This window comes from Drosophila eugracilis, unplaced genomic scaffold (genome assembly GCF_018153835.1).
Source record: "Drosophila eugracilis isolate 14026-0451.02 unplaced genomic scaffold, ASM1815383v1 contig_440, whole genome shotgun sequence".
Lineage (NCBI taxonomy): Eukaryota > Metazoa > Arthropoda > Insecta > Diptera > Drosophilidae > Drosophila > Drosophila eugracilis.
In genome coordinates, this window is record NW_024573306.1 from 2,274,847 (window position 1) to 2,299,158 (window position 24,312).

At 41.9% G+C, this 24,312-nt stretch overlaps 3 protein-coding genes and 1 pseudogene across 3 annotated transcripts; 2 read left to right on the top strand and 2 right to left on the bottom strand.

Annotated features, from left to right (window-relative positions):
* The first annotated feature begins 40 nt into the window (after nt 1-40).
* On the top strand, nt 41-15,901 carry LOC108105226 (protein Cep78 homolog). The gene is made up of 9 exons (XM_017211694.2): nt 41-732; nt 7,769-7,857; nt 12,825-13,149; nt 13,223-13,413; nt 13,465-13,641; nt 13,715-13,889; nt 13,942-14,404; nt 14,461-14,896; nt 14,957-15,901. The coding sequence occupies exons 3-9, from the start codon at nt 12,828-12,830 to the stop codon at nt 15,614-15,616; spliced, it is 2,424 nt and encodes an 807-aa protein (XP_017067183.2). The 5' UTR covers nt 41-732; nt 7,769-7,857; nt 12,825-12,827; the 3' UTR covers nt 15,617-15,901.
* Nucleotides 747-12,242, bottom strand: LOC108105224 (cadherin-23). The gene is given in 14 exon segments (XM_017211687.2): nt 747-1,180; nt 1,239-1,383; nt 1,443-1,837; nt 1,904-2,955; nt 3,012-3,424; nt 3,482-3,663; nt 3,723-4,377; nt 4,435-4,843; nt 4,903-5,355; nt 5,357-5,708; nt 5,771-5,971; nt 6,033-7,263; nt 7,754-8,061; nt 11,728-12,242. Coding segments are annotated over 13 exon segments (5,940 nt in total). The 5' UTR covers nt 8,007-8,061; nt 11,728-12,242; the 3' UTR covers nt 747-981.
* A 111-nt stretch (nt 15,902-16,012) lies between the features above and the next one.
* On the bottom strand, nt 16,013-16,919 carry LOC108105230 (histone H4). The gene is given in 4 exon segments (XM_017211697.2): nt 16,013-16,338; nt 16,396-16,443; nt 16,445-16,609; nt 16,832-16,919. Coding segments are annotated over 3 exon segments (312 nt in total). The 5' UTR covers nt 16,577-16,609; nt 16,832-16,919; the 3' UTR covers nt 16,013-16,206.
* A 127-nt stretch (nt 16,920-17,046) lies between these two features.
* Nucleotides 17,047-21,827, top strand: LOC121530247 (annotated as a pseudogene).
* The last annotated feature ends 2,485 nt before the right edge of the window (nt 21,828-24,312 follow it).

Genomic DNA, 24,312 nt, shown 5'->3' on the forward strand with positions numbered 1-24,312 from the left:
TAGTTGGGAACTTGGAAATGGGAGGCGGAGATCCTGGCAGGCGATGGCCAGACAATCAGAGCCTCACATTCGTTTAACAACATAATTTTCTCCTAGGAAACAGTTCGTTTGCCTTCACACGTACTCCGAGTAACTCCCGTAAACAAAATACAAAAAATCCGCAGAACCACCGTTTAAGAAACCCGCCAATCCTGCACAGGTTTCTTACAGTGCGTTCCATCCCATTGCAGTCAAGTTCTTAAATTGAGAGGTTTCATTGAAAATTATTGATTTATTGTGCGTGTTCCTTGAACGACCTTTAAACCATATCAAATCTATTCGCAACAAGGAGCATTCGGATAAGCGAAATTAAGAGAAACTGACCATATCTGGTCCGGATCTTCCACGTTCTGCCACGGTGAGTATTCGGATGTCCTTATTCTTAAGATTATTATATAGTATCATATCTTAGTAGGCGATCAGTTTGCTTTCGGTTGTGATACATACAAATGCCTTTCTGAGCTGTCACATTTCCGATTAGTCACTATTTTTTTACGTTTGTAAGCTGCCGCCAGTTTAAGAAGCGGCGCCACGGGGTTGCCTAACCGGGGTAAGTGGACGCCACGTTCTCCTCGTAACTCCAATAACGAGCTCCTATACTCCAGCAGTTGAGCTCTATACGTATATTTTTTATAACAATATTGCTGAGCAGAAGACTGTCCACTGTTTTCTATCTGAGAACCTATCTCCCAGGTAAGTTTATTTTGTCTCATTTCAAAATTAAGCATTAAGCATAAGTGATAATATATATTTATAGTGTATAAATCTTTAAAAATCATATTTTTATTAGTACACGTTCCTTAACTTTACGTATTTCTTTTCCTTACGATATAGTTGTACTTAAAATGATATTTTGAGCTTTCGATATATTTACATGGGCCCTACGAGCTGATCTAAACCTAAGTCTAAGCTAGGTACAATAAATAATGTGGACTGTTTGTGCTATAACTCCGTGGTCTCCAGTTTTCTGGCCAGGATTTGAGCATTGTTGGTCAGCTTGTCGATTTGGTTATACAAATTGAAGTGCCTGTTAAGATCGTTGCTGTTGTTAAATAGTTTGGCAGTTCCTTTGAGGGTTTCGTGCATATCCTGAGTCGCCGCTGCTAGAAAGTTGTCATCCAAAGAATCGTGCCCTTCAATGCTAATAATCCTGTTTATTAAAAATATAAGTGTAATAGGATTTTTCGTTATTGTCTTACCTGCCAGTTTCCTCTGATTTGAACCACTCGTTGTCATAGCCCTTTAGCCAAATAGGATTTGATCCTTGGACACTGTGCTTGTTCGTATTTGGTACTCGAGTAGCTGGCTCCTGGGCGTGTTGCAGGGACATCGAAGAGTGGCCACCTGGAAAGGATTGGTACACAATTAATGTCACAATAACCTTTATCGTGACCTTAACTTACGGAAAATATTGACTTTTGCGGCTCTCAGCTGCCTGCGGTAACCATTCCTCTGAGAGGCACAAAGTGCTATAGTAACCACCAATAATGTGGCCAAAAAGAGATTGGTAAACACAAGCCAGACGAATAAAGGACCTCGGGTGGGTCCTGCGGTCAGCAGCTGAGCTTCCGCCGCCTGCGTGTCCAGCACATTAAGCTCCTTGAACAGCCCGTCCAGACTTTCGATGTGAGAGTCAATGAGTTTAAGCACCTCATTTACCTCGTAAATAGAGTTATCTTCGCGTTCGACTAGATGCATGTACAAATCCGTCTTTGTTTTGTCCACCGAACCATCCTTGTTCTCATGAACTTTTATCTCGTCTATGTTGACAATCGATTCTGTGATATTGCCGAGGGTGCTAAGAGTTTTTATATGGAATTTATATTAGAAGGTTATATTCTTTAAAGTTCAAATTATTACTTACTCTCTAAAAGTCTCCACCCGAGATCGCAGTTCATCCGGCTGAAGGCGGAACACAAACCGAACCTTTTGGTCTTCTCTTAATAAGTATATAAATACATGAGCCACATCCCTCATTCCCGAGGTGTCGTTGGCCAACACAACAAAATCGAAATAACCTTTCATACCCTTTTGCGGGTCAAAGTTTAGCTGCACCTCTCCTGTTTCCTGATCAAGAAGAAACGGAGCTTTGCGTACATTTTCCAGTCCTTCGGAAAGAGTCTGACGAATTTCCCCCACTTGGTAATATCCAATCTTTCCATTAACCCCCTCATCAGCATCCGTAGCCTCCACACGCATGAATTTCAAGCCGAAATCCGCATTAGTCGTTATTCCGCCAGTAAAGATTTTCGAACGGAAACGAGGAGGATTATCATTGATATCCAGTACTCGTACATTGACCTTCACCACAGTGCTATCTGGCTTCAAGGCTTCAGCTTGATCCTCCTGAGTAGTATCATAGTTTTCATAAGAAGCCATCTCTTCATCCTCTGGTCCATATTCATTACTCTCAGGCGATCTCAGTTGTCGGGAATGCTTGAAGCGGTCATATTCTATCTTCTGATTATGCAGATATCCTCCCAGCCTATTGTTAATCTCGATACCCATACGACGACGTTTTCCACCGCCAGATAAAGAATCATTGCCACAGTTTTCTGTGGCACGCACATAGAGGGTGAAGTTAGCCGCCACCTCGCGATCCAGTTCGCGATCAACAGTTAATATGTGAGTTTCAGGATCTAGGCGAAAGTATCCCGCCTCATTTCCATTTACTATAAAGTAGCACACTTGACTGGGCGCCTCATTAGGGTCGTCTAATTCCAATTGATCCTTGTCTATGGTGTCGGGTAGCTTAATCCTTTCAGATCCAGGATCTGCGTGTTCCGTAAAGTTCAACGATATTTCGTTGACAATAAATTGGGGTTCGTAATCGTTTACATTTCGCACATAAATGGTAAGATCCAAGTCGGAACTTAATGAGGTGGGCAAGCCCTGATCGTAGGCTTCTATGCGGATCTGTAAGGGAATGGGGTGTAAATCATATTGGTTTCATATTGAAGTTAAATCCTTACCTCATGAATCTTTTGCTTCTCCCGGTTCAGTGGCTCCCTCAGAAAGAGCTCCCCTGTATTGGCATTCACTTCGAACATTTTGTAACTGCCCAAAGGATCGGGTTTAAGCCGATATCTAACCAGTGCATTCTGTCCCATATCTGCATCACTGGCATAAGCCTGGAGTATCAGTGTGCCCACAGTAGCGTTCTCCGGAATTCGAACTGTTGTGTTATGAAGTGGCCTTACAAAAACTGGAGCATGATCATTAAAATCCGATACGCAAATGTCCAGAGTGCTGTGCATAATATTTGCCGGTTGACCCAAATCTCGTGTGGTTATAGTAAGGCTATAGTTTCCAAACCTATTGCGAAGACTCTTACTAGCAAAGATTTGGGCATTCCAAGAGTCTACCTGACGAAGCTCAAACATGCCTAAAATTAAAGTAATATTTTAATATAGGAAGGATCTAATATCATTAAAAACTATACCATCCTTATTCCCCTGCGTGATGGCAAAGTCCAGTCTTCCGTTTGGAGTGCTTGGATCATCTGCATCCTTGCCCACTATGCTAGCCACTCGCTCATGCAGCTCATGATACTCGGTAATTAAGACACAACTGCTGGGAAGAGTCACCTCTGGAGGATTGTCGTTCTCGTCCAATATGGAAATGCTAAAGGATTGAAGTAGTAATGTAAAACATTCATACAAAGAAGAAGTGAAATAACTTACAAGACTTGCTTAAAGGCATTCCGACTTTCCCCCGCCAGAAAACCAAACTGATAGTTATCCCAGGCTTCAATTACCAGGTTATACGAATCTTTCGTTTCCCTATCTAGACGATCAGCCACTGTTAGCACTCCAGTGTCCGCATCTATGGTGAATTTTCCCTGCGAACTAATGCGGTCCATCAGGAAGGTTATCTTCCCAAAATCCCCAGAGTCTGCATCACCGGCCTGTAAAGTGGCTACTCTAGTTCCTGGAGCTGCATTTTCACTAATCGTATAGTTCTTGCTGCCACCAACAAAATAAGGATTATTATCGTTCTCGTCCAGCACTGTTATATACACATCGACTAGTGAGGATCTAGCTGGTACTCCAGAATCCGTGGCCCTTACACTAAAATTTAGCCACTGATGCTGTTCATGATCAATCTTGCTGGCCACTACAATCTCTCCTGTTTGTGAGTCCAGATGCATTAGTGATCGATAGGTGGGATTCCCCTCTAGAGCATAGGTTATTGTTCTATTCTTGTCCACATCTGAGGCCAGCACATTCACAATCATTGCTCCATTGATGCTGTTTTCCGTGATTGATTGTCGGTAGAAGGGCAGACGGAATTTTGGATTATTATCATTCTCATCCAGCACTTGAATGCTTTGGAAACCTACAAAACGATGTGTTTAAGTATATTTCGTTAAAGAGGTGTATATAGTAGACGAACCTTCTGCTATTTGCCTGCCCTTGGCGGCTGCCAGATCCTCTACAGTGATGGCTAGCTTAATATGCTCTACTCTTTCGCGATCCAGCAGTTTAACTACCTTAAGGGATCCTTCGATGGGATCCACTTCAAAGGCTCCCAAAAAGTCATACTCGCTACTTTTCACCAAAGCTCCCTCCTCAGTGCGGCCTTCGCAGTGCTCTGCGTTTATTTTGTAGCGCAGAATGGCCTTGTCATCCAAGTCCGTTGCCTGGATCCGATAAACTAGTGTTCCCACAGGTGTGTTCTCTACGATCTTTAAGCCAGGCAGTTCAGTTAGTACAGGAGGTTTGTTATTTACATCCTGAATGCTGATGTTCACTGTACAAGTGGTCATTAGTTGGGAGTTGCCTAAGCCTCCATCAAGAGCAATCTGATATAAATGAAATAAGATGAAAGAAGAGATTTGGAGAATTTTCCCAAAGAACTTACCACTGACAGGGTGTACAGGGATCGCTTGCTGTCTGTAAGATCTGGGTCTAGATTGGCACCTTGTGCCACCGAAATAACACCTGTTTCCGAATTAATGATAAACTTGTCGCTGGCACCAGTTTGTATGCGATAGACCACCACATTGTTAGGCGAGGATCCATCTCGATCTATGGCTGTGACCTGCAGCACCGGACTACCACCTGACAGATCCTCAGGAACTGTTTTCGCATAGAAACTACGTTGGAATATCGGTGCATTGTCATTCACATCCTGCACGTAAATTAGAACAGGAACCACTGTGGAGAGCATAGGAATGCCTGAATCACGAGCTCGAACAAGCAAATCAATCTCCCGAATACTGGTAGATCCTCCTGCATGAGCATCACTCCGGCGACTACTCCGATCCACTAGCTCCTCGAAATCAAAGCGGTGTAACGGACGCAACAGGCCACTTTATCGGATCTATGGTAAAGTTCGACCGGTACATGCCCTCGACAATCTCATAGGTCACCTGGCTGTTCTCAGTGCCAATGAGATCAGCATCTCGGGCCTCCAGCTGCAATGGTGTCTCGAACTCAGCTTGGTTCTCCAGCAACTTGGTCTCGTATTGTCGCTGCGGAAAAGTGGGTGCATTATCATTCACATCCAGGATGTCCACGATTATTTGTGCAGTATTCCTGTTACCCTGACCAGCGTTGTCGATGGCCTCCACTGTGAGGTAGTGTCGGGAAATTATCTCACGATCAAATGCTGTTCCACCCGCCTGTTTAATGGTTATTACTCCGGTAATGGGGTTAAGATTAAGTCTAGGATAAATTAAAAGAAAGTAGTTAGTAGCTAAAGACAATGGCTTCCTTGGTAAGCTTACAAGTGAGCAATGCCTCCCCTGAGATTGGTATAACGTATACCCATAGTTCCATAATCTCCCGAGTCCACATCCACCGCCTGTACATGGGTAATAACCGTGTCCTGTTCACTGTTCTCCAACACACTTGCATTGTAGATCGTTTGACTAAACTCAGGGAAGTTGTCATTTTGATCTCTTACAAAGATCTGGACATGTGCAGAACTAGAAGATAAAGAACAATAATATTTCCAGTAATTTAACCAGTAAAATAACAAAAACCCACCTCCATCGACTGGGTTCGTCGATCTCCCGGGCGAATATCGTAAAGTTGACCTCGGTAAATTGTTCAAAATCGAGAGACTTTGAGTTCTTCACCCGCAGCATAAAGTTGGCCTCATTAACAGCCAGCTCAGGTACGATTTCGAAAAGATCGTTGGGTGGATCCAGAAACAAACGGAAGGTGCCATTGTTGCCCTCGTCGTGATCAAATACCACATTTTGTATTTCCTCGTCGATGAAGTTAAGGGGGGTATTGGTCTGGGCATTCTCGTTAACCTCACACCGATAAACTGTTTCTCCAAAAGTGGGTATTTCATCATTGACATCACTTACTATAACCGTAACTTCAGTACGAACTGTTGTGGGTGCCATTTGGGTATTGGATTTGGACAACTCCGTAGCTGAAATTCGCAGGATATGTGCTCCATTCACCTGATCACTCTGCTCCTCGCGGTCCAGTTTAGTTAGTGTGTGAACTATTCCTGTGTGGGGATTAATGTCGAAAAGATCGTTTGCCTCCAGAGCATAGGCTATAGGATTATTGATTCCACGATCTCCATCTATGGCTCGGACTCGCAGAACTTTGGTGCCCACTGGAGCATCCTCTGCAATTCGTGCCACCGCCTGCACTTCCACGAATTCTGGGGGTTGATCTTCGAGATCCTTTACTTTTACCAAGATGGCAGCAGTCCCTGTATTAACTGGCCCCTGGTTTGCTCGATCGATGGCCAGTACTCTCAGCTGATACAGACTTTTCCTTTCGTAATCCAACTCCTTTTGCAATCTTAAGATTCCCTTTCCTTGATGGGTGGCGATGGAGAACACATCATTATCCCCGTCCAGCTCTTGCAGGTAGTAAACCACCTGCCCATAGGCACCTTCATCCGCATCTGTAGCCTCAAGAGTGGTCACCACTCCCGGAGCACTGCCTTCCGGTATTTCAATGGCGTTTTGATAGGGCAAAAAAGTGGGAGCATTGTCGTTAATGTCCTCGACCAGGAGCAAAAAGCTCTGCGTCACATAGTTGTGATCCGTATAGTGACTGTCGGTTAGGGTTAGCACTATGGCATATTCGTCTTGTGTTTCGCGATCTAGTTCTTTGGCCAAAAAAACCTTGGCCTCATTCCCACCTGTATTCTCAATCCGGATTATCTCACTATCATGCGAGTTTCGCTTTCCAAAAGTCAGTGGATCGTTGTCCGGATCGAAGCCCTTTAGGGTGTATATCAGGGTTCCTTGGGTGAAAAAAGGAAATCATTTTTGTATGTTCTTATAAAGTACATAATCTTATATCTTTATTATCGATTAAAAGAGTAGTGCTTTATATTATGTAGGAAATAAATTGTATTTCGTTAAGCAAAAGTAAAAACTATGAAAATCATGAAAATGCAAAACTTAAAAACTGATTAGCAAACAATTTTTATACATGACACATTACCATTTATAATATCAGATCGTTTAATTCTGCTCTCGTTTTGCAGATTATTAAGAGTAAAGTTATAAATTCTTAAAACATGACAGTACGACTTTTCATATCGATGTTTATTTTTGTCTGTGATATTGGACCTGTCTGTGATATTGAACAGTATCTGAGAGATTGTAATTAAAAATTTAGTTAATATTTTTAAGTATTTTGTCTAAAAAGTTTAATTATGAATTTCTCGTTAGATTTAGCTATGAGTTGTATATATATTGATTAGCCTGTAAAAAGTATCCCCTACTTACCCACTTTCGTTTCAGGACTCTCCTTCAGGCGCAGTACGATCTCTGACTGTCCGTCGATAGTGAAACGCGGCGGCCGATTTGAGGCAACCAAGCTGATTAGTGTGGTGAGTATTATGACTTGGATGTAGATGGAGCTTATATATCTAGGGTATATTCGATGCCGTAGTCCTTTTAAGCGCACCTTCTTGTAGTCAATTGACTGCGAATGTGGTTGTAGTTCGTTGTGCATTGTGATGGGTTGTGAGGAGAACATTGGGGTAGAAGTTACTAGCAACTACCACATGACAGGTAAACTTGAGTGGCGACACCTAGAAAATAGGCAGAGTGTGTTACGAAAGAAGCTAGTGGAAGTGTTAACCCAATTTTCCCCATACACATGTTGTCGCACGTTTTATGGGCCGTGATCTGTGACCCGCCGGCAGTTTCGCTCGAGAAGGTAACTTAAAGTGGGGAATCTACCAGAGAGAAGTTCTGTGCCCGTTCTGCCATTGCTACATAGCCAAAAAAAATAACAAAATGAGAACTCAATTAGGTCGTGCATTAAGAAATCTGAATGGAACTGGACTCGCAGACTGCGTGTTAACAGGTGTTCTTTATATAGATATATATATATATCTTTCAGTTCTGCGTGAGAATTGGCCAGCAGATTTTTGCGAAAGTTGTATGCTCGAATTAATTAAGCGTCAGCTCTTTATTGGCTTTACTTCACTTGACTTAAATGTTGGCTCAGCGCCAGCCTGGAATTCCGCTAAAGAAATTTTATGGGTTTTGCTGCTGCTTTAGTTTTTAGCTGTTATTTTGTATGAGGTTTAACGACCGGAACGTTTTCTAAACTGCCCGGCAATTATAACTACTTTGGTTTTTTATCCATGTGCCAGATTTGTCTCATTGCAAATTTCTAACAAATTGCGGATAAGTTCTCGCTCAAGTGGAGTGAAAATTGAAAGTTGAAAACATCTTTAACATATATACATATATACCCAGATATAAAGATAATGAGGAAGGTCCATATATCTCATTTGCGAAAATTTAATGATGTTGCTACACATTTTGAGAAAATCCCTTCTTCACCGGCTTATCTTTTCACCGATGATGTGTGTGAAAAATATATCTACAAGTATGTGTAGAGCGATGACTGCATCTGTCAAATGGAGATGCAGTGGCAGTTGCAAGTGCAGATATGCATTATTAATGCCATTGTTTGGCGGGTTCAACTCGGTTAGGCTCATTTGCAACCGGAGCAGGGGATCCGAGAGATTCTGCCAAGTGTGGTTCATTGATTTCGCAATTGCTTGGCGATTTCTTAATCGCCTGCCATCGTAAATGCCTCTGCCGACGGTAATTGATTTGTGTCTCTCTCTATCTCTCTCTCTCTCTGACTGTCGGATGCTTCATTACTGTGCAGGTTGCATCAACCTCTTTATCGCGGGAAAATCAAGTAGCAAGGTCGTTAGAGCTAGAGAGTCGCCTAAGCTGATCACGGTTAAGTGATTCAAAAGTAATCACAATCCGCGCCTGATTTCGCTTTCAACACGAGCCGCATGCAACATTTTCAGTGCTTACAACTACAACTAGTATCGGTATCTGCAGCATCTTCTGCCTTTTTTGGGCGACTGATTCTTCTCTACATCTCTAGCCGTGGATAATTATCCATGCATCCGTGGCCAGCACGTTTGTGTAACGACGGCAATTGGGTTGTTTGGTCAGTTGGACGATTCAGGGATGGGGGATGCTCTGCTGGCCAGGCAATTTCATGCTGCACTGCCTCGGCCCAACCGAATTGGGGTTATCAATGCTGATGTCGATGATTTTGGTGCGGGGGGAGATGCGTTACTACCCATCGGAATGGAGAGAATGATGTACTTGCTATTTTATTGTTTATGTTTTTTCCTCTAGCAGATATTGTTTATGTGTGTTTCATAATCGTATCAAACGTATTGGAGACATTTAGTTAAGAAATGTGATTATCACTTATACGCCATGCATATCCATAAATATTTCTGAATTGAATTGATTAGTCCTTTGTAAATAATGTCTTATTAAATCAATTATTCGTAAGAAATGAGAAGAGTTATAAAGTGAAAATATTTATCTAATAAGTTACAAACTATATACTCGTAAAGGAAATTGCGAATTTCAGCTAGGTCAACCATTCATTTCATTTTGTCTAATGTCTAGGCGGGCTATCACTTCCTCTCCAAATGATACCATTCAAAATCGCATTTAGTTTAATTAACTCCATTAGTGGCAGACGCACCTCCACCCACCCACTTTCTTGCTGCCAATTTTCCACACAGCTAAAACCCACTGAATTAAGGCAAATTAATAAGTTACGCCGCCTCGGCTAGATCGGCAAAATCAGTGAGGGGGCTCTCTGCCATTTCCCCCGGGGTTTACGTAAGTGGAAAGTGGCAGAAGTTGTCTTAGGAGTTGTCGAAAAGTCAAACAAAACACTTGGCCCAGCCACCATGACGACGGCGCCTTTCCACAGTTCAGATTTATATACATCTGCGACCTGGAGATCCACACATGTGGTGGATCTCAATGCGAATTCGAGCGAACTTATTCGGTGCTAATGACTCCGGTTGCTGGGTTCACGCTTGGCCAAGTTCTGACCCCGTCCGAGTGGGCCAAAAGTGAAATCCTTTACGAAGACTGTTCAATGCTTAGGCGGTATCCAATGGCCACCGTCGCCAATCTTGTGGCTTTTTGGGCAAACCGCAAACAAACCTGGTGGCTCCAAGGTAATCGCCGTCGAAATGGAAATCCTAATAAACAATTTTGATTTGTCTGCCGCTGCGACAAGTTCCCCCGATCTCTTTCTCCGCCCCATGCCAGCCCACTGTAATCGCCGGTTCATGACTTTCCAAGCCAGGCAGGGGCTTACTTAATTATATTAAATATGTTAAGCCCGGCTGAGAGCGGCAGTCAGTCACATATGAACACTGTAAAAAATATTTCGGCTTACGTTTGAAATTAAAAAAAAATCATATAGTGATATCAGATTCCTAGCTATTTTTAAATAAAACTTCTATAAAACATTTAAGCTGACATAAAAATCTGATCTGATCGCCTAATTATTAATAAGCAACATTTTTTTCTGAGTGCATTGCTGCAGATTGAGATTGGTATGGATCGTGTTGTGACCAATGTTGCCTCCAGTTTCCGGCCCGCGAGCAAACAATCGGTCCCCTGGCGTTCCGAGTATACTCCAATTTGAACACTTCCTCCCCCGTATTAGGGCCCTTTTGTCATGCCCATCGATTCCGATATGTGCGCGGCACTCCGACAGTCAAGTTCAACGCCAGCAGCCAACAATTGTTTGTTGGCTGGCAAACAAAAGGAGCCCGTTGGAGGGTTAGGAGAGGGCTCCGTTGCGGTGGCTTGGTTTTTGACTCATAGCCCGGGTTCAAGCGACGCCCGCATCCGTCTCACTTTTCAAGCCAAGCTCTGAATCTTGGCTTAGATGTTTGCTTGTAGCTAGCTGGTGTCGTGAGCAATTTGTCCGTTACACTCCGGCTCCTTTTCTGGCTTAAGTTTTTGCACTTTTCTATTTGAATCTGCTTTGCAAGTATTTCTACATTTCGGGCAATTAAACAATTTATTTGACAAGCTTGTCTTGGAAGAGCAGACAAGTCCTTGACGAGAGCTCTGACCTTATTGGTAGTACTGTAAAGAAGCAAAGTTGGCCAACTCTTCGTGGTGGAACCTTCAGGCTTCCATGCACGGGAATCAATAACAAGGCACGAATTAACCGTTTAAAAGTTATGCCAATATCTAAGAGTATTTAAATATTATTTTGAAAGTAGTTCAGAGATTCTATTATCATTGAGAAATAATATTCCTAGTTTTCTCCGTGTAGAGCTTCATACCTTCACCCTCGTTAATTCCATTCAAGGAAACCTCCTAACTATTCCCCTTAACCAGAGCCAGACACATGCCAGGACAGGAATGCAAACCGGTTCATCACTTACCCCCTTTAAAATGGGTATTCCTATAGATCAAGTATCCTTTTTGTGTTATCCTTGGGTTTCACTTGAACGATTATTATTTGAAGCCAACCAACACTTGCAGTGTCACACTCGAGTGTCTCTTAACAACTACCAAAGAACTGACAAATTTCGTGGCTGACACATTTTTGAAAAGGCTTCGACGTCACTGGTAATTAGGTATAAGTCAAGAACCCCGCAGAACATACACGATGAAACCGCATAAAAAATAAACGTGTCGCACGCTTCGAAATTGGGCAATGCACGAACCGGAACTCGAGTTTAAAGAATGGTAAAGGGGCCTCGAAACTTAGATGGTGGACAGATCACTTAATGACACTTTTAGCCGACAACGGAACGTGCCGTAGAACACGAAGTCTTTCAATCCAATCTTCTTGGCTGAATGAATAAACTGCGAGCATACGTTTTTTTTTTGCACTTTCGAAATCCGAAAACGGTTAAGTGTTTTCCACGAAAAACGCGAATTTTTTTTGAACGAAGTGTTTACCACAACAGCCGCTCGACGACTGACGTTGAATTTGAAAAACAAGCTAACGAGACTTCGGAGCTCTACTGGAATCGAGCTGTCGTCGAAAGCCATGACAACCCTGTTCTTTTTTGGGGGAGAGAAAAAGATATAGCCGGGTCGAAACATAAAGAGAAAAACACACTGCAGGCACGCGAGTAATTAGCCAACCGTAAATTCCACCGGCTAAGTGGGCGGCGGGCGAGCTTTGTTTGTTTACAATTTGCAAGCTTGTTATTGGATCGTAACTTTGAATGTTCACTGCAAGACTGGAAAAGCTTTGGCAACACGGTGGTCAATGGAGACCGGAAATACGCGGGCTTATGCAATTTTGAAGGTTACACGGGGGCTAAAACAAAAAAAATCGCGCAAATTCAAACTTTTTGTTAATTTTCTTTTGTAATGATCCAGAAAGGTGTGGCCAAATTTTTTATGGATTGTAAAGCTCACAATATAGGTTAAGAGTTCGACCTAAATATGAAAATAAACTGAATGACATTTTTTATTTCAATCAAGTATTGACAACATTAGAAAAATTTTTAACGTAATTTCTTAGAAAATGTCTATGGGTCGAATTATTCGAAAAGGCAGCGCCAGCGAGTTAACGCGGAAGGGTAGTACCATAGTGGTAACTGTTCCTCCTTTGGTGAAGAAGTCGAGCAAAAGCCGCTCGTTTCACTTCCGCTATCTGGAGCTGTGCCGAGCAAAGAACATAACGCCGGTTCCAGAAATTCGCAGTAAAAACAATTCGACTACCACCTTTTTGGAGCTGTGCGGGGACAAGTTGGCGGTTAGCGACTGGCAGCTTCTGACCGAGGCACTTCACTATGATCTTGTGCTCCAGCAGCTGGTGGTGCGCCTGCGCCGAACATATCCACAAAGTAAGTGCCTTAAAAGACAGATACGTTCTCTCCTAACTAACCTAGGATCCACTGTCCATACTTTTTCCGGCAGCCAACATCGATCCCATTGACACTGAGAAACGTGCACGTCTTTTTCGCCAAAGACCGGTGATCTTTACGCGTTTCATCTTCTATAATCTGGTTCAGGCAATTGCTAATTGCGTTTCTAGCAACAAGAACTTGAGCGTACTCAAGCTAGAGGGGCTACCGTTGCAGGATGGCTATATCGAGGCCATTGCTAAGGTGGGTGAGACTCCCTGACAGAACAATCATCTAAAGAAAATCTATTCACAGTCCCTAGCTGACAACGAATGTCTCGAAACAATAAGTTTTCGTAAGTCCAACATTGGTGATAAGGGATGCGAGGTGGTCTGCAATACAGCCAAGTACCTGAATCGTTTGGAGGTCTTCGATGTCTCGGAGTGCGGACTTACGTCTAAGGGAGCAGAGCATGTGGCTGATTTGCTTAAGGTAGGTCGGTGGATTATTAATAATCCTAATCCATTTCTTGAGCCATAAGAGTAAAACCGTTTCCTTTTCTCAGATGCAAAAGATCTCTCGTTTCACGGAGGGTTGGGAGAAGTCACTTCGCTACCGGAGTGTGGATGTGAACACGATTGGCGGACTTCGAACGGTACTGCTGGCAGACAATCCGGCTATAGGAGACGACGGCATCCGATGGATAACCGAGGTCCTGAAAGAGGATGCCTGGATAAAGAGTAAGAGGAGTAAGATTAATGATACCTGTAATACCATTTAAATACCCCACAGAAATCGACATGGATGGCTGCGGATTGACCGATATAGGAGCCAATCTGATTCTCGATTGCCTGGAGCTGAATACAGCGATTGCGGAGTTTAGTGTGCGGAATAACGAGGGTATAAGTAAGTTTCTGCAGCGCAGCATCCGAGACCATTTGGGTGGACCACCCGAGGAGAAAGAAGAGCCAGAGTACGACTTAAGTTGCATTAACGGTCTGCAGAGTCTACCCAAAAATAAGAAGGTAACGGTTTCCCAACTGCTGGCCCACACCAAGGTTTTGGAGGAGCAGCTCTCCTTTGAGAGGACGATGCGCAAGAAGGCTGAGAAGCTAAACGAGAAGCTTAGCCACCAGCTTATGCGATCTGACTCCAACCCCATCATCCATGAGAAGGTCATGGAGAGTGGATCCCACACGAACTCTTCTCGGGAGTACGTAGAACGGCATGAGGTTATTCAGGAGGTGACCAAAGAGTGAGTTTATGAAATTATTTATTGAATAGTAGAAGCTGATTAAATTTTCTTTTCAGGTCTCAGAGTTACCGCCAGTCGCACTTCAACCGGCTGGTGAATAGTGCGGTGACAAGTCCTGATGTCTCACCTCGCAGCGAAATAGTCACTTTGCGGAAGGAGCAGCAGATGCAACAAAACTCCTCACGCATGCAGATTAAGCATCCTTCAATGGAGCAGCAGCTTAGGACTCTGCGTGAGGTGCAAGAGGAGGAGGAAGAGGAACTGGAGCCGGAGCAGGAGCATGAGCGCCTGGGGAACACGCAATCGGAGTCAGAAGTACAAATCGAGGAGCAACAGTACTACCAGCAACCAATGTCAATCCCAATGCAGCGCAAACAACTCCAAGTGCGCAAGGTGCGTAGCGAGATGAAGTATGTGGAAAATAATCCCAAGGAGGCTACCAACAAGAATCGGGAATCCAAATCGGATCATGAGTTTGCCAATGAGCGTGATGTAAGTACCTTGCCTCCGGCACCTTTAATTTTAAAGCAAAAATAATAAATCTTGTTGCAGTTCAAGCTTAATCCTGCTGTCCAATTTGAGACGGACATTGGCGACAGTACGATGGTTAATTCTGGCCAGCGTTACGAGTGTGAAGCAGAAATGGGATATAGCCACAACTATGAACAGGTCCAGCCAGTAAAACGGGGCTATGAGAAAGGTTATGGGCTGGGAGACGGTTCCTACAGAAGACAGAAATCCTCCCACCTTGTCGAGGCTTTAGTTCAAAAACGTAGCGCAGGTTCGGGCGATGGACAAGTGGCGCAGTTCGTCAGCGCTTTGGAAAGAAAAGCGAACGGTGGAAATTCGGCAAAAAACCGCCAGAAGCCCCGACCTGAGAGCAATCGTAAGGTTCCCATCAGCGAGATGCAAATGGAGTCCTATATGTCCAGCTACGAAGAGCTCTCCTCCTCTACAGATGTTACGTTGGAAAACTCGGACTACGAGGCGGATAACACAGACTCCACGTTACGAGGCAGCTCTAATTATTCTTCCATGCAGGTATTTGTACGGCGCAAACACTCTGAATCCTTGTCGCTGGCTGAGGAGTCCGGCGACGGGGATGCAGGCGGTGGTGATGGGCAAGGGGATAATGGCGACTCAGCGCTTTTATCCCCGCGCGAAGTTTACCTGTCCATGCAGCACACGAAGCAGCAGGAACAGAGCGCCTAGGTTTTATCTTTCAAAATCCCAGCAGTCATTCGCAGTAAAAGCAGCGACACCTCTGCTGGATCTTTCAAAAAACAGTGTCACCATATACCAGCCAACTCCATTCGATGGGATCCCCATTGGGAGAGCTAAATTTGCAGTTGTACTCCCGGGCAGTACAAGTACAAAAGAAAACCCCATTGCACGTGTCCTGTTCCCTGCGAATTCAAACTGCGCCAAAAATGTACAAAAATATAAATTAATCTTAATTACCATTAAAGGTTTGCCATTTGTGTGCTCACTAAGCGATTTCCATGCATATATTTTATGGGGTCGATCAAATTAAAAATGTAAGTTCGTTTAAGGGCAATTTAAACCCATTTTTGCTTATAAAATACCCGCCCTACAAAAGATTTCTTATTTTTTGTGCTCTCTACGCGATTTTTTTTTTATTTATTTTATTTCGTATATATGTATTTGTGGAATTATAAAATATGCGTCTGGTTAAGTTTGTGTTGAAATACTACTGAATAAGATTCAATTGGATCAAGTAATTTGAATGTAGTTAAGTTAACCGCTTGGTTATTTATTAAGTAGGAGCTTTATGGGCGAGCTTAACCGCCAAAGCCGTAGAGGGTGCGTCCCTGGCGCTTGAGAGCGTAGACCACGTCCATGGCGGTCACGGTCTTACGCTTGGCGTGCTCAGTGTAGGTGACAGCGTCACGGATAACGTTCTCAAGGAATACCTAAGAAATATTTATGAATAAACTAGTTTTCCTTTATTTTTCACCTTTAAAGCTTACCTTAAGCACACCGCGAGTTTCCTCGTAAATCAAGCCTGAGATACGCTTTCACACCTCCACGACGGGCCAAGCGGCGAATAGCGGGCTTGGTGATACCCTGGATGTTATCACGGAGCACCTTACGATGACGCTTGGCGCCCCCCTTTCCCAATCCTTTTCCTCCCTTTCCACGTCCAGTCATTTTTCAGTCGATTGATTTGCTTTGTGAAATTGGCTAAGAAAAAGAGAGAAGACGCAATTAACTGTAAAGCGACGCCATGTTTGGTGGAAGTAAGGGTAAGTAACAGGTAAGCAAACAAGTGAAAATTCTTCATACAAGGTAAATTTTAATATGAAATTAATGTTTACACTTGCTGGTATATATTTTTATAAACAAATGAATTTTTTGTTGTTGATTTTTTATTATTTACTTAAGTTTTTCTGCCGCAACACTCACCTTTAAGAAAAATCCAGAATTATTTTGTCAGTGTGAACAAAGTTTGCGTACCTGGAAAATACCTGCTTTCAGGAAACCACAATGCTAGTATTCATTATTTTAGTATTTTATTATTTATGTGTAACCATCCCTGGTTTCTTATCGCTAATCGACCATCACTATCGCCGCCCCGTCAAATAAAAAAGTACCGAAAGAAGTGCTCGCGTAAAAAACACCTGAAAAACAGGCATGCAGGCCTTTTAAAAACGGAAAGTGCAGCGCCTTATTGTATTTCAACTGTGTCGAAGCAAAGTGCAAAAGAAACAAAGTGAAAAGTCAAGGAAAAGCCGCGAAAAATGTACATGCAAACGGCGTGTGGCCAGCAAATTCGCTGCCGAGGCACCGCACACACACTCGGTCACCCACACATACACACCTTGTGTTTTATGCACTAAAAAAAGAAGTGCAGACAGGAACTCTGTGCCAAAATATAAGCAATACTCCACCAGTAGCCCTTCAAGTATCTAAAAAATCATTCGTTACGTATACGCAGTGCTGAGTGCTGTAAACAAGTTGACTTCAGCGATAACAACAATGTCCAAATACGATCTGCTTTATCTAACGGCGCAGCTAATGCTGGGTATGTATTTCGTTGCAAGTGTGTGGGTGTATACTTATTGGCGCCTTAATTCCCAGTCGCTATTACATATATAGTACTATATTTTGTCATTATTTCTCGTCATTCTGCTGTAATATAAGCTGCCTTCGATTCTCCACTTTCATATTTCCATTCGTGCGTGATTTTCTACAGCGTATTACTATTTTCTTTATTAATATCACATGGCGCTTAAAATTGATATCGGGTGTTTAGGTTTTCTGACAGATAAGGTACTTATTTAAAAACCTTGAAGGCATATGTAAACCTTTTTAATTTTTAAAATTAAAAACCAAAAATATTAATATGAAAAGCGTAAAATTGATTTAATGGAATTTGTCATAGATCTATTTGTAATGCGAAATATTTAATAAGCATATATACGGTAAAATTACTATTTAAAATGAATGGTTTCTTAATAACACTGGGTATTAATTGATCGAATATCAAATTCCCAATCTTGATCCATGTGTGTGTGTACGCTGAGCATTTCTTTGAATGGATTTTGCTGCATTAGGAACTTGTTGTATAGCAGGTTCTGGTTTCCCCTCCCTCTGGCTTCTCTCTCCTTTACTATCCCTCTCTCTTTCTGTGGCGCAATGCGCTCTCTTCCCTGTTGCTGTTGTTGTTGTTTCTGCTGCTGCTGTTTCCTTTTTCCCCACAAGCGCCACTTTAAACCCATCCCTTTCTGTGTGCATAATGTGCCTGCTTATGTATCTACTTTACTATAAAGCATGCACGCTTACGAACACACACACACAGCCAGCGATCCGATTACCCGAAGGACAGTGGGGCGAAAAATATGATTAAGGATAAAAGAAATACGTAGTTGTGGTCAATAATAAATTAATAAGTTAAGTCCATTAAAATAAATTTATTTTCATTTTCATTCTTATTGTATTGAATATAAAATTTAATAACGTTTAAGTGGCTTTAGGTTATACTCTAATATGACACCATCGTAGAAATCGAATGCAAATTAAAGTATAAACGAAGAGAATTCTGATTTTATGATAACCTCATAACCTTTATTTTTATTTCGGTAAATCCTACTAGCATAGACTCTCAATTATGAAATCATTAGTTGAACATTTAATTAGCTGGTGATAATTTATGTTGAGACCATTTAAATTAGTAAAATGTGTTATGACTGTCGTTAAATTAGAACATCTGACGTAATGATAGCTTAGGCAATGACCACTGTGCACTGCATATCCGTGCATTGGGGCCATGCCCACTCAAAGCCTGGTGTGTGGCCAGTGGGGCTAATTCCGTGCCCAAATGGGGTGGCTTTCAATGGCACATGCCCCAGCTTAGGACCCGGACTCCTACTGGTGGGCATGCGATATGTGTACAAAGGATAGCGCCCACAAAGAGCTCGCTCAGCGCCGTTCCCTTAAAACCCATTCCCCAAATAGGCTTGGCTTTATTTGTCCACCCTTTGGAGCACTTCCAACCGATAATTCCATTAACTTTGATCTTTAACCAAGTTTACGCAATGGCAGGTAGTGTGAATTACTTGTTTTAAAATTATAATTTTATTTTATTCGGGTTTTTAACTTATAGTTTATAAAATGTTTTATGTTACCCATAGTTAATATAATATAATTATAAATAAAAAGTCATACTAATCCCTATTTTCCCCTCTTTTAGTTTGCTGCCTAATTGGGATTCAAGGATCTATCCTTCCCGGAATACTCAACAACATAGAATGCGAGCATTTTGACGAGAAGATGTGCAACACAACGCAGGAATGTGAAACACGGGTCGAGCACTGTGAGATGGACGGGAATAAGTTTCCTAGCTGCTACGTCCTTTGGTCGGTCAGCGAGACAACGGGTAAGCCGGGCAGGAAAATAAGCATTTTTCAACCATACTGATTGATTTGGTTTCTCTTTTAGGCGCCCTGCGAATAAAGATGAAGGGGTGCTTCACTTACATGCACGAATGCAATCAGACGAAGTGCGTGACCAGTGCGGAGCCACGGCAGGGAAACATCCACTTCTGTTGCTGCAAGGGATCGCGCTGCAATTCCGACCAGCAGTATATTAAAAGCACGAGGGAGTCAACCACACAAGGTGGGTTTGGTTTCAGATTCGGATTCGGATTCAGTTTAGCATTTGCTGCTGCTGCGGGGATTTGTCTTTGGAGTGTTTACCCCAATTTTGTTATTTTTCCGTTTACATATATATATTTTTTTTTGTTTATTTTTGTTACTCGTTTTTTTTTTTGTATTGCATCTTCAAGTTGCAAAAAGGAGGCGTACGGTTCGCCTACAAAATCCCTCTCTTGCCATCGGAGGCAACGTTTTTCGTGTTAACGAACTCTCGACGCGAAGTGGCGCCCGCTCCACCATCATTTTCTGTTTCCCCAGTACCGCATCAACCCCCTTTTAGAGCCGCATGTGTTGCAATTTCTGCCCTCCCGTGCACGTTCGCTGGTTCGTTTTTATTTTTATAGTGAGGTACTTCGTAAGCTATTGGGTATAATGATTTCGCTTGGAAGGATGCAACATGGTATTTCAGAAAAGTAGAGAAATATGTAGCCAAACTTGAAACTAGTTTAAGGGCTTACCTGGATTTTTAATCAAATCAATTTTAAAAATAGATTGTTTTAAATGCAATTACCAGTTGTAAAGGTTTTTAAATCTTTTTTCTTTATCAAAATCCATGTATCCATGTTTTAAAGTCTTCAAACCCTGTTGATGATATCTAGTACCGAGTAACTCAGCGTCGTTTGACTCTCCTTTAGCCTTTCTTGTTTTTATTTTGGGGTGTTCCTGCTGCCTTTGACTTCGGAGCCCTGTGCTGTGCCAGGGCGTCTTTTGTGCCCTGCTCTTTGTTGTTTTGTTCTTGGGCCTAGCTCGCTTTTATCCTCGAAACAAAATGAGGGGGAAAAAGAGATGCGAAATTGGGGGCGAACTTTCGTTTTTTTGGTTTTCGTTTTGCCTTTGATAGCAACCCCAGCAGCTGCAGGTGGTGCATGCTGCCACTCGAGATGTTGTTCACCTGTGGCAAGGCAAAGGCAAGGCAGCGTTTAAAGCCCCTCTTTAATGTTCGTTCCCGTGTGTGTGTCCTTGTGTCGTTGCAGTGCCCAAGGAGAAGACCCAGGATGGCAGCAATTTGATATATATCTACATCGGTACCTCCGTCTTTACCGTGCTCATGGTCATCGTTGGCATGGGCCTGCTTCTCTACAGACGCCGCATAGCAGGCGCATTTTAACGAGATACCCACGGTGAGTAGTCAAAAGTTGTTTTTACAAATTAAAAATTTTAATTATGATAAATTAAACCCTTTAGCACGAGACGGAGGTTACCAATTCTTCTCCATTGCTAAGCAACCGTCTATTCAACTGCTGGAACAGAAGGCCAGCGGAAGGTTCGGTGATGTATGGCAGGCCAAGCTGCATGGCCAGGATCTTGGCCGTCAAGATCTTCCGCATGCAGGAGAAGGAGTCTTGGACCACAGAGCATGATATCTATAAGCTGCCACGCATGCGCCACCCGGCCATACTTGAATTCCTGGGTGTGAGAAGCACATGGACAAGCCAGGTACTGGCTGATATCCACCACCAACCATAGCGGATCACTGTGCGACTATCTCAAGTCGCGCACTATTACCTGGCCCGAGCTGTGCCCATATTGCCGAGTCTATGGCCAATGGTTTGACTCATCTGCACGAGGAAATTCCGGGCTCAAAGACAGATGGTCTCAAGCCCTCGATGGCTCATCGGGACTTTAAGTCAAGGAGAATGCTGCTTAAAAGCGATTTGACAGCTTGTATCGCTGACTTTGGACTGGCCAGTGATCTTCCAGCCGGAGTAAGTCCCTGCGGTGACACACATGGCCAAGTGGGCACTCGTCGTCACATGGCCCCTGAAGTGCTGGAGGGCTATTATTTTAACCGTGACGCCTTTTTGCGTATAGATGTATACGCCTGCGGCTTGGTCCTTTGGGAGATGGTGTCACGTGTGACTTTGCCGGACCCGTTGGCGAGTTCCAGCTGCCGTTTGAAGCAGAAGTGAGGCCCGAGGCCCACGTTGGGCGAAGTTCCAGGAGAGTGTGGTGATGAAGCTGCGCCCACGTCTGCTCGGCTCCTGGCGTGCCCATCCGCCAAGTTTAACTTCACTTTACTTTTTTTACTCAAGGCCAATAAATAATAAATAACTATGGTTTCTTAGAGGTCTTATGTGTTCTGCGACACCATGGAAGAGTGTTGGGATCACGACGCTGAGGCCCGTCTGAGCTCATCGTGCGTTATGGAACGCTTTTCGCAGCTCAATAAGTATCCCTACGGCACAGTTGTTATCAGAACCACACCAACATTGACGACGCCAAGGAGGTCGACAAACTGCTTATAGAAGCAGTACTAAGTCACAGACTAGTTAACTTGTACTGTGGCCTAACAGTAAATCAGTGAAAGCCTTTCGCTTGGCAGAAAATATATTATAAGGAAAAGCGCGGAAGGGATTCGTTTGTAGTTTCATAGTTTGTAGTACCATCATCAGCAGCTATAGCTCATATTAGTAAAGTCGGTCGATTTAAAAGAAAGAGAAATAAATCTTAATTGTTTTTTTTTCTTTAAAAATTTAAAAATCACCCACATTTGACATAAATCGTGATCTTGAAACCGTTGGCTAGACATATAAAAAAGGAAAAAACTGAACAAAAGAGAGCATTAGACGTGTCGCTATATTGCATAGATGATAGTTCTCATCCAACATTACGACTTTGTGACTGATAACCGTACATAGTTCTATATAAACCATGCATATAACATTACAATTTGTTTTCCATGGAAAAGTAGTTTGTGTGTGCAAATGTAAACTGTTGAGAATTATTATAAACACTTTTAAAATCTAATTTTTATTTGTGCACGTTATCGAAGCCTTCCATATAGTAATAGTTTTAGGTTCTAGAAATGCTTTAATATAACTTGAAGTAATTTAGTTTTAGTTTATTTTGTAGTCGTAACGTTTTTTATTTCCACACAAAAGTGTCATGTGTTTTAATGTTGTATTTTAAATAAAAAATACTTTAAACTTCATCCCAACCAATTGATTTATATTGTTTTTATTTTAATTTTTATATCGTAAGCAGCAATTGCCAATGACCCTCAAGAAATCACGTAAGAAAGCTAAATGTGCCAGTATATAATTAATATTCCTAATTCTACTGGACGAGTACAAAGCAACTTACCCACAGTTTTCAAAAGAGAGTTTCTTTTAACGAGAATCTAATAGCGCATATACATATATTATAAAATATGAACTATACTCTTTATATACACACACGAAACACAAGTATGAGCATATGGAACACACGCAGTCTAGCAGATTTATAGAGCACACGCTGCGACTCATCGTCAGCATTAAATCTAAAAATCAAATTGAATATTCAAACCGAGAGGTCAGCACACACACACACACACACACTGTCTATAAGTTGGATCTAAAAACCATGGAAGTAAAAATTATGTGCTAAATATTGTTAAATATATATAGTATGTCTTATCATGTTAGCCGAGTTCAGCAGATTAAGCATAAAACACAGTGTGTCTTTGATCTATAACTAATTTAAGCGAAGATCTTGGCAGCATGTATTATCTTTCAAGTTATTTGAACATTCTTTGCGCTGCATCAGTTCTTTCATTAATGGCTAAGCATCTAAAACATTTCTGGATCGTCTTAAGACTATCAACTAAAACACAATACACAACACGAAACAAACAAAAGCTTTCATTACCTGATTTTTGAAGACACTTACAACAAAAAATGGTTATTACGCAAAAGCAAACAAAGAAGACAAAGCATAATCTTACTAATAGAATGAATTTTGTTATGCTATTACTTAATTTGCAGTATTTTATTGGTGCTGAAAGATCATTAAGACGTATATAGCTTGATGATAATAATATAAAAACAACTTCAAAAACAAACAGTATTTAAGAGGCAGAAGGAAATATGGGAAATATTTAGTAGTAGTTTTGTTACATATCAGGAATGCTATATGGGATAGTGGAAGATATTAAAAAATTGCTAATTTTGAAACACGATTTGCAGAGAGAAGTTTTATAACATTATACAAAGGTAATTACAAGCCAGCAACAATTTTGGTATCTTTTTTATGCATTTCCTTAGGTAAACCAAAGGCAGTCGAGTTTATGGAAGCAGTACATAAATTCCTGAAGACCTTTTAAAAATCTACCCCCATTTTTCAGATATCATCGTAAAGTTTTACAAAAACCAACATGCCAAAATATATATACGAAATGATAACCAAGTCATGTTAATAAAGTTTACGATTAACATTGAGATCTTTTGATAATAATGATTTAAAATAAATAAGACAATGTTTGATAAACAAATGAAAAGTTCGTTCTCTTCAATCCAATGCAATTTTTTCCAGCTTTCTTGCCACATTTTATTACAGAATTGTCCTTCATAAACATACAGAACTCTCTGGATTATATAATTCAACAATACAGTTTGAGAAAAACTTAGCCGAAGCTACATATCAGATACAAATATTTATATGAATAATATTAAGTATAAGGTTTATTACTGGGGGGCGTTTTGAGAGTTATATCCCTCATTAACTTAGCACAACAAAATCGAACGAAAATAGAGACTCTGAGCACAGGCTTAATCGATAAGGCTGTATATATATATGTACATGCTATATTTACATTCTTCTACGTAGTTTGTGACTTTGGACCATTTCAGTTGTAGTTTACGTTCGTTCGTTCGTTCATTCGTTCGTTCCTCATCTATCTGGTAGAACTTATCAGACTTATCCTTAGCTCTGTAACTCATTTTTCTTTTTATACAGCAATGCAATAATGCT

What these genes read in the sequence shown, in the direction of transcription:
- LOC108105226 (XM_017211694.2), top strand. Translation starts at nt 12,828, where the DNA reads ATGTCTATGGGTCGAATTATTCGAAAAGGCAGCGCCAGCGAGTTAACG. An exon ending in ATATCGAGGCCATTGCTAAG is followed by an intron (nt 13,414 to 13,464) that starts GTGGGTGAGACT and finishes ATCTATTCACAG; the next exon opens with TCCCTAGCTGACAACGAATG. An exon ending in AGAGGATGCCTGGATAAAGA is followed by an intron (nt 13,890 to 13,941) that starts GTAAGAGGAGTA and finishes AATACCCCACAG; the next exon opens with AAATCGACATGGATGGCTGC.